This window comes from Oryctolagus cuniculus, chromosome 11 (genome assembly GCF_964237555.1).
Source record: "Oryctolagus cuniculus chromosome 11, mOryCun1.1, whole genome shotgun sequence".
In the NCBI taxonomy this organism is placed as follows: Eukaryota; Metazoa; Chordata; class Mammalia; order Lagomorpha; family Leporidae; genus Oryctolagus; species Oryctolagus cuniculus.
Window position 1 is genome coordinate 521,640 of NC_091442.1, and position 17,040 is coordinate 538,679.

The window sequence follows — 17,040 nt, forward strand, 5'->3', positions numbered from 1 at the left end:
CGGATAGCCCGCCGGTCATAGCGGCCATCTGGGGAGTGAACCAACAGAAGGAAGACCTTTCTCTCTGTCTCTCTCTTTCTCACTGTCCACTCTGCCTGTCCAAAAAAACAAAACCTGCAAACGCTGGCAGACCCAGAGCACAGCACCACCTTCCTGCCTGTAGGGGTTCCAGGGGTCCCGCTCTGGTCCCTCCCCAGGGTGGGGCTCCCCAGGGAGAGGCCTGCGGGGCACTGGGTCCCCAAGCAGAGGACAGCGGGGGAGTGGCAGCACCAGGACCCGGCCCCCTCTGGCTCCTGCCTGTCGCGGGGCCCAGCATGCCGCAGGCCGCAGCCAGATCTATCTGCGGCCAGAAAAAGGAAAACTCTGCAAACGGACGCCAGGCGGTCGTCCCCGCCCGGCCGGGAGATGGTCCAAGGCCTCCCAACAACAGGCAGGGCTGTGCCAGGCACCGGGGAGAGAGACGGAACCGAGCAGCGGTGCCGGCCCCCAGCAGCCTGGGAACAGAAAGGGAGGCGGAGGCCGGTCCAGCTGGGCATCCCTGAGAGGAAGAGGAGGGTGGGGGGTGAAGGTCACGAGGGTGGAGGTGGAGGTGACGTTCAGGCTCACGGGGCCCCTCCTGGGAGCTCAGCTGGCTGAGCCGGACGTGAGCAGGGAGGCTCTCCCCAGCCTGGGAGAATGCATGGCCACGCTTGGCAGGGAGGTGCCGCCGGGGCCGGCCTGGGAGTGCTGGCCGTTGGTCTCCTTTCTGACTGATGGGAGAGCATCTGGACTGGAGACGGTCAGCAGGGTGCAGGGCCAGCACGTGGGCTGGGAATGTGCCCTCCGGCAGTTTGGGAAGCCGAGGCATCCCGGAGTGGGGACCGGGATCTGCGCCCTGGGTATGGAGGGGCTGTGATGCTGGGGGGAGCCCTGGGGTCCTTCCCTCCGGCCGGGTCCAGCTGGATCTTCCCTGGTCACCTCCCGAGGCCCCTGCACCAGCCCTAGCTCCATGCCCAGCCCTCCCGTGGTGGGCAGGGACAGGTGGCGCCGGACCTCGTTGCATCCAGGAACCTGGGCTGGGGTTTCCCCCACAGGGACTGCTGGACGAGACCAGAGGTGGCTGCTTCGGTGGGGGAACCGCTCCCGCCTCTCCTACTGCCTGTGCTCTGCTCCTGGGTCAGCGGGCAAAAGTCCAAGGCTCGGCAGCCCCGGGGCAGCGGCAAGATCACTGGCACAGGGACCTCCGGCCGAGAGAGAGGAGAGTGACCGCCAGGAGTTACCAGAGACCGGGTGCAGGTGTGCCGGTGCCGAGGTTCGGCCAGCGCCAACTTCCGCCTCTCACAGCAGCCAGCGGCTTTCCCCGTCACAGCTGCCCAGGCCCCCAGCGGCAGGGGCAGAGCAGGCTTTGGCCCCCAGCCCTGCCTGCCAGCGCCGCGTGGACTCCAGACCAGCAGCTGGCCGTGGGGCCGAGCGGAGTGCCGAGACCCATTCAGCTGGCCGCGAGCCCTGCTCCCCAGATGCAGATCCGGCAGGGCGACGGCAGGCCGCACAGGAAGCCCAGGTGCAGCAGGGCCTCGGGAAGGGTGGGGGCCGTGCAGAGACCCGGCGGCCGGGCAGGAAGGCCACGGGGCAGCGTGACCCCGGGCGGAGGCTGCAGGACACCAAGGTCGCCCAGGCCCGGAGGAAACCTCTGTGGCAGCTCTGCCCTCCCTGCAGGTTCTGCTTCCTGGCTCTGGCCCCGAGCCCGGGAGGTGACCTGCTGTGTCCCCGCCCACCCTTCCCCCATGTGGTGTCCAGGCTCTTGGCCCCGCCTTCCCACCCCTTCCCCACAGAGCAGAGGTCACCTGAGCCCCCCCACCGCACCCACCCAGCGTCCTCAGCCCCCCGGGCCAGGGGACTCACCGTGGCCTGCCCCAGAGCCACAGGGGTCTCAGGGCCCCTCTGGCCCCAGCCCCGCCCAGCCTCTTGACGGGCACCCAGCCCCCAGCCCCCGCTGTCCCTGCGCTCACCTTGCCCGGGCGTGTGGGGTGACACTGAGGAGGCACTGGCTTTCCCTGGGCCCCCCTCCCAGGTGCAGACCAGCAGGTGCAGTGCCCCCCAGCAAGGTGGGGAGGGACCCCCTGGGCTGAAGCTGGAGGGCCCCTCCCCCAGCCAGTCCCGGGCCCCTGGGATATCCTCAGCCCTCCACCAGCACCGAGCATCCTGATTTCGGCCAGTGGCTGGTTGCCATGGAAATGTCCTTGGGACGTGGCGTGGAGAGGGCAGGAGAGGGAGAGGGAAGCCCCTCCACTCCTGCGGAGCCGCTGTCCGGGGACTCCCCTTCCCCGCCCACCAAGCCCAGGGCACCGGGATGCCAGACCGGCGTCTTCCTCCCTGGAGAAGACCCTGCTTGGGCTGCTGCCACTCTGCCTGGCGGCCGGCGCAGGTGGGGAGGGAGGGGCCGGGCAAATGAGCGAGTCAGGCGGTTAATCCTGCCGCAGATGTGTGCGAGCCGCGGCACACGCGCAGCCCTGCCTCCGGCTCCTCACTGTGCTCAGGGCGCTGGCCCCTCTGGGGATTCCTGGCTGTTCCAGACGCCGTCCAAGACGATGCACCTGGCAAGCCCGGGCGGCACAAAGCCTGGGGGGAAGCTGGCAGCATGGGGCTGAGCCGGCAAGGAGCTCGTGGCTCCACACCGCGGGCTCGGGCACAGCCGCCCGCCCAACACGGCGGTCCTCGGGCCACGTCTGGGTTCTGGCAGCCGCCTGCAGACTTGGAGGCCTCACCCGAGCCCCTGCGCTGTGACCCACGTGCCTCCTCCCGGGGGTTCCTGCTTCTCCCAGCTCCCCTGCCCCTCCCCCTGCTCTGACTCCAAGCCCAAGGTGAACGTCCAGCAGGGAGCCTCCCTGCACCCCAGCAGGAGTGGGAGACAGCACCCCATCGTCCCTGTGTGAGCCGGCCAGAGCCCCTTCCCTGCGGCCAGGCCAGGGCACCCACAACTCTGCCTCTGAGATGCGGCAGCTGCTGGCAGAGACGGCCGACGGCCCGAGCACTCGTGGCCTAGCAGTGAATGGAGGGGAGGGCGTGGACTCTCGGGGGGCTGTCCAGGGCCGGTGCCAGGCCGGGAGGCAGAGGATGGAGCAGCGGCAGCCGGCCTGGCCTCGGGTGGCCCCAGCCCGGGGAGCAGCAGCGGTCAGCAGGGCTGGCCTCCTCCCTCCCCTGCACTGGCCACTGACAGAACCTAACAGAGGGGTGCCCAGAAGAACCAGGGGCAGCAGCCTGGCACTGCTAGGGCCTGGGCGCCGCTGAGGAGTGGGCAAGAGGAGTCCTCCCTGGACAGCTCCCCTGCCTGCAGACACAGGGCCAGCAGCCGAGCCCCCGCCCCCCGCCCCGTGCCCTGGAGGGGCACTTCCAGCGGCCACAGGCCCTGCCTGAGGAGGTCAGGAGGCAGCCAGGTGCTGCCCCCAGAGCTGGCCTGTGCTGCCATGGCACCCCTCCCCCACCCACACTTCCTCCGTTCCGGAACTCACGGTTGGAGGTTATGGGAGGCCCACTCGTGTGGGACAGGCGGGGGAGGGGAGCGGGGCAGAGCAGGAGAAGCGTCCTCCTAGCCCGAAGCCCTGAGAAGGCCAGACGAGGGGGAGGGTCCGGGGCCCGCCCCTGCTGGAGGAGCGCCTTGTGGGGGGGGGGCCGGCTGGTCGCTGCGTGAGCAGCAGACTCCTTCGTCCCTGTCTCCGGGGCGTAGGCACGCGGAGGTGGACACTGGGGGTTTCTGCTGAGCGAGGATGCGGCCCTGCTTCAGACCGAAGACCCCTCGGCCGGCACCGGGCGACCCCAGCAGAACGCGGAAGCGGACGCTGTCTGCACGCCACGCCGTCCAGGCGGCTCGGGGCCGCGCGAGCTGGGGCGGGCGGCGGACCCGGCGCCAGGCGGGACCGGGGCCAGGGGCTCCCCCTCTGCAGTTTGGCCCGCGGGGCGCGAGCGTCTCGCTGGGGAAGACGACGGGAGAGCGGGAGAGCGCGGATCCCCCGACAGCGCAAAGTGGCTGGGGCCGGAGCTGACCCGGTCCCTGCGGGCGCCCCGGGACGCTCCTCCCCGCGCGCGGCCGCCTCCTCCCCCGCGGCCTCGCTCTCCCCCTCCCCGCGCCGCAGGAGGCGGGCAGGTCCGGGCGGGGCCGAGCGCACAGCCCCTTGCTCGCGGCCCCGCCGGGCGGCGCCGTGCCCCGCAGGACCAGCTGCGAGCCGGGCCGAGGACCGAGCCGCCCGCGGGCGCGGGGGACATGAAGTTGGGCACGCGCGGGCCTCGGAGCGGGGGCGCGGTGGGCGCGGGAGCCGTGCGTGTCTAGAATCCGCTCGGTGCGCCATGGAGCTCCGGGCGCCGCCGCCGCCGCTGTTGCTGCTGCTGCTGCTGGGGGCCGGCCTCCTGCCCGGTAAGTTTCGGGGCGCTGGGTGGCCCCCGTCGTTGGGTGCCGGGCAGGCGGGCATCCCCGAGGCGCCGAGGAGGGGCTGGCAGGCTCCCGGCTGCGGTCCCAAGCCGCCGGGTTGCGCAGCCCGGAGGCACAGGCTGCCCTGAGGCGCGCGCTGAGCCGGCCAGGAAGGAGTTAACCTGCTCGGGTGTCTGCAAGAGCCGGTTTGGGTGGGTGGGAGGGGGGGTCCGCCGGCCCTCTCAGGGGCTACAACTTGGTGGAGGTGGGGGCGCCTCTGCCCTGCGCCCTCCCGCCAGACCCCGCCTCCCACCTGCCCTGGTGTAGGGGCTTAGAAGGGTGGCCTCTACAGCCTCCCGCCCCCCCAAGCTCACGGGCAGGGGAAGTTCCCGCTCCCTCCGCCGCCCCCCCCTTTCCGGTGCCCTGTGTGGGTGCAGACAGGGGCTTCCTGGAGGGAGTTCTCCCCCCTGGAGCTCAGTGGGGAGTGGGGAGCATCTTACAGGTCACAGGGCCTGGGACGGAGGAGGGTGGGCTCTGTGCTGGGAGCTGAGAGCTGGCGACTGGAGCAGGACCCCCAGGGAGAGGGGTTTCCCCTCCCTCTCCAACCCCCAGGACCCCAGAGCTCGTGGGGAGGTGGGCTGGGCTGCACCGCTGTCCAGGAGAACCCCAGGGTGCCGGGCTGCTGGTCAGCTCTGCTCTTCAAAGGCCCCTCAGGCGTCGGGCACAGCCTCTCCCCTTCCTCCACCTCCCTGCCGGGCCCAGGGCACAGCCTCTCCCCTTCCTCCACCTCCCTGCCGGGCTGGGCCCCGTCTCCCACGCGTCCCCCGGCCCCGCTGGAGACAGCTGTCGCCTCTACAGTCAGCTGGGAGACGCGCCCGGCCGGTGCTCACGGGTAAATCTGGTTTTATGGAGCCTCACCCAGGGGGCCACACAGGGCCCTGGGGTGGGGGCCCTCAGGTGGCTGAGGGGGGCTGGCGAGAGGCTGGGGGACGCCCGGAGCTGAGCCGCCTCTGCCCGCTGTGCAGCCAGCGGCCGCGTGGAGACCCGGGCCCACGCAGAGGAGCGGCTGCTGAGGAGGCTCTTCAGTGGCTACAACAAGTGGTCGCGGCCAGTGGCCAACATCTCGGACGTGGTCCTCGTCCACTTCGGCCTGTCCATCGCACAGCTCATTGACGTGGTAGGTGGGGTGGGCTCCGCGGGGCTGTGTGTCCGGCCCGTGCCTGGTGAGCCACCAGCTCCGCCCACCTGGCCACAGCAGATGCGCCTGCGTTTGCCTGGACGGCCCAGGCCCTGCCTCTCGCCCTGGCCGGGCTTCAGCTGTCAGTCACACTCACAGAAGCCGAGACCGGGAACGGCCTCTGTGGAGGGAGGGGGCGGTGCCGTGGCCTGTGAGTGACAGCCGTGGGGGCCGTTTGTGCCGCTGCTGTGGCATCTGGGGCAGGACTGGGGCCCCACAAAGTCCCCACCCTCAGCCTGGTCCCTGGAGCGCGGGGTCTAGAGATTCTGCCTCGGTTTCTGTTTACCTGGGGCCTGTTTGCCTCCCTGGTGAGGGACCGGGGAGGATGCTAGGGTCTGGCAGGGGCCCCTCGGTCTGGACAGGAGCCCAGGGAGCCCCAGGTGTGGGAGAGAAGGGGGGAGGGGGTGGACTGTGATGCCAGCAGCCCGCGCCCTGTGCTAGGCAGAGGTTCTGTCCAGGGCCTGCGTCCTGCCCTCCAGTGGGCACGGCAGCACAGACCTCAGCTGTCCCTGGTCACCTGCAGGGGGCGAGAGCTGTGGATGGGCCAGCAGGGGCCGAGGAGACAGCCCCCATCTCCTGGTCGGCGGCAGCACAGCCGGCCTCGGGGGCTGCTGCAGCTTGCTCAGAGCCGGGAAGAGGGGCAGGTAGGGACCCTTGGGGTCCAGCTGTGAGGGCTCCTCCCCGGGGTCCCGCTCACTCCAGCCCCTGACACCAAAGCCTGGCTCGCCAGACCAGGGGAAGGGGGGCTTCCCAAAGGCTCCCCCACACCCCACAGGAACCCAGCCCGGGGCCTGCTGGGAGGGAGAGCTGCTGGCTCCAGGCTGCTGCTGCTTTGTTGGGTGGCCACCTTGTGGCTGAGGGGCAGGAGCGTCCCGGGGGCTGTGGGGGCCGTGGGCGACCCCAGGCTGTGCAGAGCCGTGCGGCCTCCACCCTCAGCGTCCTGGAACTGCCACGTGTGTGCCAGCTGTGCCACCCGCCGAGGGCTGCAGACGCACAGCGCTGGCCGGCAGAAGCCTCAGGCCTCGTGGGAGCCCCCCGGCTGCCGCCCCCCGGCTGCCGCCCTGAGCTCCTGAGAGCTCACCCCATTGCTCCACTCTGCCACAGCGCCCCCAGCTCGTCTAGGAGATGCCAAGGCCTGGACCCAACACCAGGCTCCAGGGAGAGTCCTGGAGCAGCTCCCGGCCTGCTCTCTGCCCTGCAGCTGGCCCAGGACACATGGGAACACACACAGACACACGTGTGCACACAGCTGCACACGCACATACACGCAAGGCCAGGCCCCGGTGCTATGCCGCGGGTGGGGCAGTCACACTGTGCCCTGGGCTGCGTGTGGGTTCACACCCCCACCCTGGCTGCACCAGAGGCTGTGGGGTCCCCAGCGGCTTCCTGACCTGATGCTGTCCCCATGAAGTGTCCAGACAGGAGGGCCGGGCTGCGGCTGGACTCTGCAGCCCTTCGTGGGGGGGAGGCTGCCCTGCCCCAGCTCCCTGGGGCGAGGCCGTGCAGGCAGCTGGAGGGCACGGCTGTGCTGAGGGCGGCAGCCATGTGCTCTGCTCCATGCCCCCCACCCCCGGCGTCCTGGGCAGCTGGGTGACCTGCCTGGCTGGCTCCACTGGAGAGCAGGGCCCGAGGCCTCTCCGCTTTCCCATCCCCGGGGGCCTTTCCTGCTCGTCCCTGGTCTGGGTCTGGTACCGGGGCGGGGGGAGGGGCACTTTGTGCAGGATGCTGCCCAGGCCTTGCAGCAGGGCCCGTGGGCAGGGTGTGGGCGCTAGGAAGTGGGCAGTCAGCACCCCCCGGTGAGAGGGGTGGGACTTCCTGTCCCTGCAGGACAGGCCATGCAGATGGGGGCCGGGGGTGGGGCCTTGGCCGGGAGTGGCCCTTCTGCTCACGCCCCCGAGTGCCCGCCCGGGCTTGGTTGCCTCTGGAGACGAGCCGCTCACTCCGTCCTGAGGTCCAGGCCCGGCCCGGCGCCCATGGTCAAGGACACGCAGGGCCAGACCGAGCTCCTCCTCCTCTGTGCCCTAGGACGAGAAGAACCAGATGATGACCACAAACGTGTGGGTGAAGCAGGTGAGTGGGGGGCTGCCCCGCCCCTCCCGCGGCCCCGCCCGGCCCCTGACCCTGTGTCCCCACAGGAGTGGCATGATCACAAGCTGCGCTGGGACCCGGCTGACTACGAGAACGTCACCTCCATCCGCATCCCCTCCGAGCTCATCTGGCGGCCGGACATCGTCCTCTACAACAAGTGAGTCCACGCTGCCTGGCGAGCGGAGGCGGGGGCGGGGAGCGGAGGCCGGGGCCGGCTCCAGGGCTGCGGGCAGAGCCCGTGGGGCCAGAGTGTGGACGCTCACCCTCGGCTCGGCTGGCCTCTGCCTCTGTCTTTCTCTCTGTGCAGTGGGGGGTGGGGGGTCAGGCCCCCTGCCCCACTGATGACCTCCAGCCCCAGGCTGGGAGGTTTTCACGTCAGGTGTCCCCGCCGAGCCTTGCGCGCTGTAGCGTGCCCAGGGTGGACCGAGAGGGCCCAGGAAGCACTGCCCTCCTTGCCTGATCCTCAGGGCTGCCCCCCCCGCCGCGTGGGCCCCCAGGCTGAGGTCCCCCCAGGTGGGACGCCCAAGCTGGGATCCTCGGGGCTCCCAGGACGCCGAGCTGCCATCTGGCCCTGGAGGTTCCCATTGACCTGTGGCCTCCAGCTGTGGGCTCCGCACTCACAGTGCAAATGCAGTCACCTCTGGCCCCAGCCATCTGCCCACAGCCCCTCAAAGCCCCCGGGGCACCTGCTTGACCTACAAACCTCCCTCTTTGCTGGAGTACCAGGGGCCCCTCCCCCATCTTAATTGAGTCCTGGAATGGTTGGGAGAGCATCGCCTTCCCAGGATGCATTAGGGAGGCAGGTGGTGCCTTGCCCTCAGGGCGGGGTCTCTGACTCCGTGAGTGAGTGAGATGAGAGCCCCAGTGCCTCCCTGGGGGACACTCTCAGCCCCCGACCCCTCCCCACCCTGGGGAGAAGGGGGAGTCCTCTGGGCTGGACTGGGCCAGTGAACAGCCCCCTGAGGCCACCCCACAGATCCCCTGCCTGACCCCTGGGAGGCAGTGGGTTGGACCCAGCTTCTGTGGGTCTGGGGTCAGCGCTGGGGCCCTCTCTGGGCAGGGAGGCCACGGTCTGGCCATAGCCAGCACACTGACTGGGTGATGGCCCTGCTGCTGGGCGGGGCGTCCTCTCGGCAGGAGACCCTGCTGTCCACCTGGGCTTCCCGAGGGTGGCCTTCAGCCTGCGGTGCTGGTGCCGGGGTCAGGGGCCTCACTCCCGTTTCCGTCGTCCCGCCCAGTGCCGATGGAGACTTCGCAGTGACCCACCTGACCAAGGCCCACCTGTTCCACGACGGGCGGGTGCAGTGGACGCCCCCGGCCATCTACAAGAGCTCCTGCAGCATCGACGTCACTTTCTTCCCCTTCGACCAGCAGAACTGCACCATGAAGTTTGGCTCCTGGACCTACGACAAGGCCAAGATCGACCTGGTGCGCATGGACAGCCGCGTGGACCAGCTGGACCTGTGGGAGAGCGGCGAGTGGGTGATCGTGGACGCCGTGGGCACCTACAACACGCGCAAGTACGAGTGCTGCGCGGAGGTGTACCCCGACATCACCTACGCCTTCGTCATCCGCCGGCTGCCGCTCTTCTACACCGTCAACCTGCTGGTGCCCTGCCTGCTCATCTCCTGCCTCACCGTGCTGGTCTTCTACCTGCCGTCCGAGTGCGGCGAGAAGATCACGCTCTGCATCTCCGTGCTGCTCTCGCTCACCGTCTTCCTGCTGCTCATCACTGAGATCATCCCGTCCACCTCGCTGGTCGTCCCGCTCATCGGCGAGTACCTGCTCTTCACCATGGTCTTCGTCACCCTCTCCATCGTCATCACCGTCTTCGTGCTCAACGTGCACCACCGCTCGCCGCGCACGCACGCCATGCCCGCCTGGGTGCGCCGCGTCTTCCTGGACCTCGTGCCGCGCCTGCTCTTCATGAAGCGGCCGTCCACGGTCAAGGACCACTGCCGCCGGCTCATCGAGTCCATGCACAAGATGGCCGGCGCCCCGGGCTTCTGGCCCGAGCCCGCGGGGCCGCCCGGCCGGGGCCCCGCCCCAGCCCCATCCTTCTGCACGGCCCCCGCACCCCCGGCGGAGCCCCGGCCTGCCTGCCCGTCACCCTCCAATAAGGTCCCCCTTCAGCGGCCCGCGGAGTTGGGGAAGCCCAGCCCCTGCCCCTCGCCTGGCCCTGCCAGAGCCAGGTCCCTCAGTGTCCAGCACGCACCCCGCCCCAGCGAGGGGGCGGAGGACGGCCTGCGGTGCCGGTCTCGGAGCATCCAGTGCTGTGTTCCCGGGGACAAAGCTGCCCCGCAGGCGGCCGGCTCCCCCGGCTCCCCTGCCTCCCCCGGCTCCCCCGCCTCCCCTGCCTCCCCAAAGGCCCTGCCTGCTGCACTCCCCCCAGCCCCGCCCTCCCTCTGCACCTGCACCTGCACCTGCCGGAGGGAGCCGCCTCGGGTGCCCCCAAGCACCACGCTCAAGGCTCCGCCCCCGCCCCTGCTGCTGTCCCCAGCCCTGGCGAGGGCTGTCGAGGGCGTCCAGTACATCGCTGACCAGCTGCGGGCCGAAGACGCAGATTTCTCGGTGAGTCCGCCCCGCGGCTGTGGCTGGTGAGCAGATCTCGGCTTCTGGGGAAGATTCCGGAAGCCTGGGCCGCTGGGTTAGGGGCACGCAGCGGCTTCTCTGACACGGTAACCCTGCCCGAGCCTCCGGGGAGGCTGCAGTCCCGGGCCGAGCCCAGGCTGAGCAGGGGAGGGGTCCAGAGTGGCAGGGTCGGGCAGCTGCTGGCTACAGTGTTGCAGCACAGCATGAGGTCTTCCTGGGGGTGCCCTGGGCGCTCTGGCTGGGACTGGGGACGCCTGGGTGATGGGCGAGGGTGGGGGTGCAGCCCTCTCCAGGCCCTTCTTACTGGGGGAGGGGCTGCGGTGAGAGAAGCTGGGACAGGATGGAACAACCTGTGAGGCCTGCTTGGAGGAAGAGGGCACCGCCCAGCCCCCACTCAGTCCCAAGAGGCCAAGCTGGGGGAGGGGCAGGATGCCGGCCAGCTGCCAGGTCCCTGGGGACGGGTGGGCCCCAGACAGGGTCCCGGGCCCGTCCGCTCCCTGCTGCTGCTCAGGCTGTATGTATTGATGGGACAGAGGCTGCAGGCCCCCATGTCCACTGGCACAGTGTCCCCCTCCTCACCTCACTCCCGGGAGCTACAGCACCAGCAGGCCTGGGTGGGGCTGGGCCAGCTCTCCCGGAGCCACCACTCGTCCTCCCTGTCCCATGTAGGGAGTCACACCTGAGGGTCTCAGGGGTCCAGGGCTGGGTGTTAGACCCTGTGGAGCTGGGCCAGCCAGGCTGGGGAGGGGAGGTCCTCTCCTGGCCCACAGTGAGCACGCCCGGAACCCCTGAGGCCCCCGCTCCTGACCGTCCTGGGTGCTGTCCCAGGGCCCCGCCCCTCCATCAGGCTGGGTGTCACACCTGAGACCCGTGAGCGTCCCGCCCCGCAGCTCCTCTGGTCCCCAGAGACAGAAAAGAAACCCCAGGAGGCACTGGAAGGTCCCGTGTCACCGAGATGCGGGGGGGGGGGGCAGCTCTGGGACACGTTTTGCTGCAGCTCCGGCACAGAGGCAGCTCCTGGCCCAGCCGTGCCGTGCTGTGCCGAGACCAGTGGCCGGGCCGGGCAGCAGGTGCACGGAGCCTTGGGAGCAGAGCCCGGGCCCCCCCTCTGGCTGCCCCCCATCTGCCAGCGGCTCCAGCTGCTTGACCTGGTTCTGACTGGGGAGGCAGAGCCGACTTCTCGGGAACCGGCCCGGAGACAGCAGGGTGGCTTTGGTCTCTGACCACGTGTCCTCGCCGGGGTGGGAGGACCCTGGGCACAGAGGGCAGGGGCCAAGGAAACTGGGACAGGGCTCTGTGGGGGCCACACCCCAGCCTTTCCGGGAACAGGGGTCCTGAGGGGGTCCCTTTGTGCTCAGGATTCCCATAAATAAACTAGCCGTTCCCCTAAAAACCATCAGAATCCCAGTGGTCAGAGCAGAGCCCACAGACAGGGAGGTGGCCGGCCTGACCACTCACATCCATGCACCTGCTGGCCCAGGGCATGCTGGGAGCTGTTCTGACAGAGCCTGGAGATTATTGCAGGCCCTTGCAGACAGCTGACCGTCCACAGGGACAGGCAGGGCGCTGGGCAGTGGCAGGACACCCACACGCCTCGGCTGCAGAGGGCAGCGGCTATGCTGAGAGTGACACCCTCACCCCAGGCCTGGGCGGAGCTCGGTGCTGCAAGCACATCCGCCCCCCCAGCCTGAGCCTGTCCGGAGATGCCGCCATGGGGCGGAGCCTGGGTGGGACTGACCTGGGACTGGCCACGGCCACCCCGTCCTCCCTGCTGCGCGAGGGTTGAGTGGGTGGCAGTGGGCAGCGCCCACACTGGGTCTGGAGGACAGTGTGGATGTCGGCCTGTCGGCTCTGGGGACCTCACCCACCGTGGGGTCCTCAGCGGCCAGGCCGTGCTGCCCAGCGAGCTCTTGGCCTCCTTCCTGGCCAGGGATTGTGGGCTCCACTTTCTCACCTCCACTGGGCCCCCAGCCTGGTAACGGGGGCGTAGGTCTGTTCACAACCCCGGGCCACAGAGTCCCCCAGCAGGCTCTCTCCTCTGCTTCCTTTGTTTAAGAATTTATTTATTTGAAAGGCAGAGTTAGAGAGACGGAGAAAGAGAGACAGAGGGACCTTCCATCCACTGGTTCATCCCCCAAATGGCCGCCATGGCCGGGGCTGGGAGCTCCATCCAGGCCTCCCGCAGTGCAGCAGGGGCGCAGGCACCCGGGCCATCACCTGCTGCTTCACCAGCCTCAGACCCGTGGTTGTGCAGAACCCAGTGCCGCCGCCAGCCCCTCTCTCACCTTCCCTTCCTCCCTCCAGGCAGGTGAGGTCAGGTGGGGACTCCACGCTAGGGTCCCAGGCTCCCACAGTGACCTGTGGACCATGGGGGCCTCCCAGGGGGGCCCTGCTCTGCCTGAACCCCACAACCCCCTACACGAGTGCCCACGGCGCCCCGCCAGCACCTGTGGCAGCTCCGCCCTCTGACTCTGGCTGGCCGGGTCGCTGTGCCTGCAGGTGCCCTGGGCGGCAGGCGGGAGGCGGGGCCCGAGGCTGACGCGTCCCTGTTTGCAGGTGAAGGAAGACTGGAAGTACGTGGCCATGGTCGTCGACCGCATCTTCCTCTGGGTGTTCGTGGTCGTCTGCCTGCTGGGCACTGTTGGGCTCTTCCTGCCACCCTGGCTGGCCGGCATGATCTAGGCCCCAGTGGAGGGAGGCGCCCCCGCCGCTGGACGCCCACCTGCCCCCTCGCCCATGCCCGCTCCAGGCACGGCCGGGGAGGCCAGGCGGGCTGGTGAGTTCCGTCCAACAGGGCAGCATCACAGGCGACTCGGCCACCTGCTGGCCTGCAGAGGGGACTTGCCAGGTCCCGACCGCCCACTGCTAGCCCCACACGCCCCCTCGACCCCCTGGGACCCCACAGGCCTCCGAGGAGTTGAGGTCCTGGCCTCTGCTTCTGCCCTCCCCCCTCCCCAGTCCCAGGCCCGTCCTCCTTCCCCCTAACGTGCCAGGAGTGAGTTCCTGAGTTCTCCACGCTCTGCCCAGCGGCCTTGAAGGAAGGGGGAGGCACCCGGAGGGAATCGGGCAGCAGACCCCTCCCCCGGCAGCCCCAAGGGCACTGACATTTCATGACGTCCCAGGGTCTTGGGGGCTGCAGAGTGCCCAGGTCCCAGGTTCTGCCTCCGTGCACAGCCTGGGGACCCTCTCTGGGGCTGTAGAGAGATGCAGGAAGGACTTCCTGTCTCATAGGCCAGGAGAGGCCAGGGCTGCCTTGAGCCCAGCTCACGGGAACAGTTAGGGGCGGGGGCTGCAGATCTAGGGGTCCCTGGTCCAGCGTCCTGCCTCATCTGGGATGGGGTGCATGTGGGTACCTGCTGCCTGGAGGGGGGGGCCACGCCTCACCCCCAGACAGCATTTGGTGGGAGGAAACCCCCCCTGGGGCCACAGGAGTCTCTGGACCCTCACCAGCCGGGGCCAGGCTTGGGGCTGAGCCTAGGGCCTCGGTGGTCTCCTCCCTGGGGCAGCGCCTGGCTCCCAGGGCCTGAGAGGAGTGAGTGGACCTCTGAATGACGGCTCGAGGCCTCCAGCACCAAGCCTGGCTGGTGCCGGTACAGTGACACGGGCCTGTGTCAGCTGCATCTGCCCACACACACGCTCAGCTCCCTTGGGCACCGGGGACCCGCCTGCTGAGCTTGGACCTGCCTGGCTTCTGGGAGCTGTCCAGGCATCGACGCGCTGCGGACCCCGGGCTCTCAGGGCGAGTTCACCCCAGGACCACGGGGTGAGGCTGAGGACACCAGGCCTCAGAGGAGGGCATGGACACAGACCCCAGACCCTAGTCCATGCCACGTGGGCAGATCAACCGCCAGCCTCAGGAGGGGCCTCGCTGTGGGCGGGTGGCCAGTGCCCCTTGCTGGCCAGAAGACTGTGCCGCATGGACACTGCCGGCTGCCGGCCACCACTGGGACCCTCACTTCTGTCCCTTTCAGAAACGACAGAGATCCCAGCACCTAAAGCAAAGCCACGGCCACCCCATTGTCCCCCCATCCCCCGTCCCTATTGTCCCCCCACCCCCACTGTGCTGTCCACGGGCACCGCGCAGGCCCTCAGTTGGCTGAGAACTGGCGACGCCGCACCCAGGCCGCGCCTGCAGGCCCCCGTGCGTCCCCTCCCCCAGCTCCCAGATGCTCCTGTTCCGGAACCTTGAGTGGTGTCCAGGGCCTGGCCCTCAGTAGTCCCATGCTGTGCCCGGTTCCTCTGCCCCAGGGAAGGCGCTGTTGGCCCAGGCTTGGTGCCTGTGTCTATGCTGACCGCGTGCTCTCTGTGTGTCAGGACGCTGGCCTCAGGGGGCTGGTCAATCCCTTGTCCACCTCACAACAGCGTTTCCCACTCCTTAGAGACTGGCTGGGGTGGGTGGATGGCAGGAGCCTCCTGTGGGACCCCCAGGGTGGCACACACAGCCTGGCCCGGCCCGTGGAAGCCCCGGGACAGGACCCAGGCTCCCCAGCCGTCCTGCCTCCTGCCCAGCCCCGCCCACTGCTCCCTGGAGGCAATAAACCGTGTCAGGAGCTCGGCCTCTGGGGTCATCACTGTCTCCCCAGAAACCGGGGACACCCCGGCAGTTGCATGGGACTCGGCCAGTCTCCCTGCCGTCCACGTGGGCCACGTCCTGGACACCAGGCCCCGGGTGGCCGGCTCAGGTCCAGTGCCGAGGCTGCGGCCGCTGCAGCACACACGCTGTGCCCCTGCTGCTCACTCCCACGACAGCGGCTCCTCACCATCCGGCTGACCCCGGGCCCATGGGCGGTGCCCCCATCGCAGGCCGCTGGCCCCGCTCTGAGCCGGGGTCGGAAGCACTGTCCTTGGCACAGGTCCCAGCCGTGGATGCAGGCAGGGCCAGCAGGAGGCGCCCTGTGCCCCCCTCCTCCTGTGACAGCTGCTGCTGCCCTAATCCTGCTGACTCTCGCTGTCCACACACAGACCACAGCGCCCACGCAGGGCCATGCCCGCCCCTCCCCCACCCTGGCTGCACCGACTACCCTCAGTCTGCAGGGTGGGCCCTACCAGGCTCTCCCCCAGTGCTGCCCTGGCCAGGAGCCAGCCCCCCGCTCTGCAGGGCTCCGCCTGCGCCTGGACTGACCCGCCCCCCCAGGTGTGGACAGGACGCTGGGCAACACCAGTGCTTCCGGGGGCCCAGGCCTGGGCTCTGGGCTCCTGGAGGGGGCGCAGGTGGTGGCTGCCTGGACTGCCCAGGTGCAGGGAGCCATCAGCCCTGGCCCTGCTGAATGGTGCGGCTCCCGTCCACACCGAGGGCCTCTCCGTGTGGCTGCTGTCCCACAGCGGGTGGAGCGCATGTGTCTGACCGCATCCTGCAGGCACCGGTCCCGTGCTTCGGTACTCACAGGGCTCTCCCTGCACGCCGGTGCCTAGGCGAGAGGGTCCTGACAGCTCCCTCACCGCGGGGCCCTCTGTCCCGGCCACGTCCCTCACTGTGATGGCCCCTCTGTCCCGGCCACGTCCGTCACCGTGATGTCCCCTCTGCCCTGGCCACGTCCCTCACTGTGATGTCCCCTCTGTCCCAGCCACGTCCCTCTCTGTGATGTCCCCTCTGTCCCGGCCACATCCCTCACTGTGATGGCCCCTCTGCCCCGGCCACGTCCCTCTCTGTGATGTCCCTTCTGTCCCGGCCACGTCCCTCTCTGTGATGTCCCCTCTGTCCCGGCCATGTCCCTCTCTGTGATGGCCCCTCTGCCCCGGCCACGTCTGTCACCGTGATGTCCCTTCTGTCCCGGCCACGTCCCTCTCTGTGATGTCCCCTCTGTCCCGGCCACGTCCCTCACCGCGAGGTCCCCTCTGTCCCGGCCACGTCCCTCACTGTGATGGCCCCTCTGCCCCGGCCACGTCCGCCACCGTGATGTCCCTTCTGTCCTGGCCACGTCCCTCTCTGTGATGTCCCCTCTGTCCCGGCCACGTCCCTCACCGCGAGGTCCCCTCTGTCCCGGCCACGTCCCTCACTGTGATGTCCCCTCTGTCCTGGCCACGTCCCTCACCGCGAGGTCCCCTCTGCCCTGGCCACGTCCACTGCGGGTCCTGTGTGATCCTCTTTCCCCAGGTCAGGTTCTTTGCTGTGGTCCCGGAGGTGACAGCTGCTCGCCTGCACCTGTTCAGGGGCCTTGGCCCGGCAGGTGTCTGGGGGTCGAGAGGGGTCTCCTGGACGTGCCCTCCCCACACCGTGACCACGCGTCTCTGCTGCTGGGGTGAGAGCTACCCCCAGCCGTGGGTGCAAGACCCTGATTCTGGCTCTGTGCTGTCCTCTCCCTGCAAAACCCCTGCACCTGTAGGGGTCACCGGTCTGTCCTGGGGTCACCGCCGAGGGTCCTGCCCCGGGGCTGTGTTCTGGTTCCTTTTGGAACCTTTGGTGGTGCGGTAAGGCGGGGTCTTTGCTCACTCCTGTGTGGCTGTGAGGGGGAATGAGAGCCGAGTGCCCCCAGCCCCGTGCAGAGCCCTGGTGTCTTACAGCTCTGAGGTCCATCCCGTGACACGGAGCAGAAAGCCTCGCGTGAATAAAACGTGTGTCACTATGTCACTGTGTATGTCACTGCATGTCACTGCGTGTGTCACTGTGTGTCACTGTGTGTCACTGTGCATGTCACTGCATGTCGCTGTGTCACTGTGTGTCACTGTTACTGCATGTGTCACTGTGTCACTGTGTCACTGTGTGTCACTGTTACTGCGTGTGTCACTGTGCATGTCACTGCAT

The 17,040-nt window shown here is 69.2% G+C and overlaps 1 protein-coding gene across 5 annotated transcripts; it reads left to right on the top strand.

The window, feature by feature from the left end:
- The first annotated feature begins 390 nt into the window (after nucleotides 1–390).
- CHRNA4 (cholinergic receptor nicotinic alpha 4 subunit) lies at nucleotides 391–14,853 on the top strand. Of its 5 annotated transcripts, XM_051829141.2 has the most exons (8): nucleotides 391–878; nucleotides 1,074–4,387; nucleotides 5,407–5,558; nucleotides 6,142–6,262; nucleotides 7,644–7,688; nucleotides 7,754–7,863; nucleotides 8,945–10,277; nucleotides 12,855–14,853. In XM_051829141.2, exons 4-8 carry the CDS (start codon nucleotides 6,158–6,160, stop codon nucleotides 12,978–12,980), a joined length of 1,719 nt encoding a protein of 572 aa, XP_051685101.1. In that variant the 5' UTR covers nucleotides 391–878; nucleotides 1,074–4,387; nucleotides 5,407–5,558; nucleotides 6,142–6,157; the 3' UTR covers nucleotides 12,981–14,853. The 5 variants fall into 5 exon arrangements, with proteins under 5 accessions (XP_051685101.1, XP_069907450.1, XP_051685100.1 ...); XM_051829140.2 differs by lacking the exon at nucleotides 6,142–6,262 and having other exon boundaries at nucleotides 397–878; XM_070051349.1 differs by lacking the exons at nucleotides 5,407–5,558; nucleotides 6,142–6,262 and having other exon boundaries at nucleotides 394–878.
- Nucleotides 14,854–17,040: the final 2,187 nt, after the last annotated feature.

Coding starts and splice junctions, on each gene's coding strand:
- CHRNA4 (XM_051829140.2), top strand. CDS start 4,321: ATGGAGCTCCGGGCGCCGCCGCCGCCGCTGTTGCTGCTGCTGCTGCTG. Junction 5,559..7,643: donor TCGCACAGCTCATTGACGTG/GTAGGTGGGGTG, acceptor TCTGTGCCCTAG/GACGAGAAGAACCAGATGAT. Junction 7,864..8,944: donor GACATCGTCCTCTACAACAA/GTGAGTCCACGC, acceptor CGTCCCGCCCAG/TGCCGATGGAGACTTCGCAG.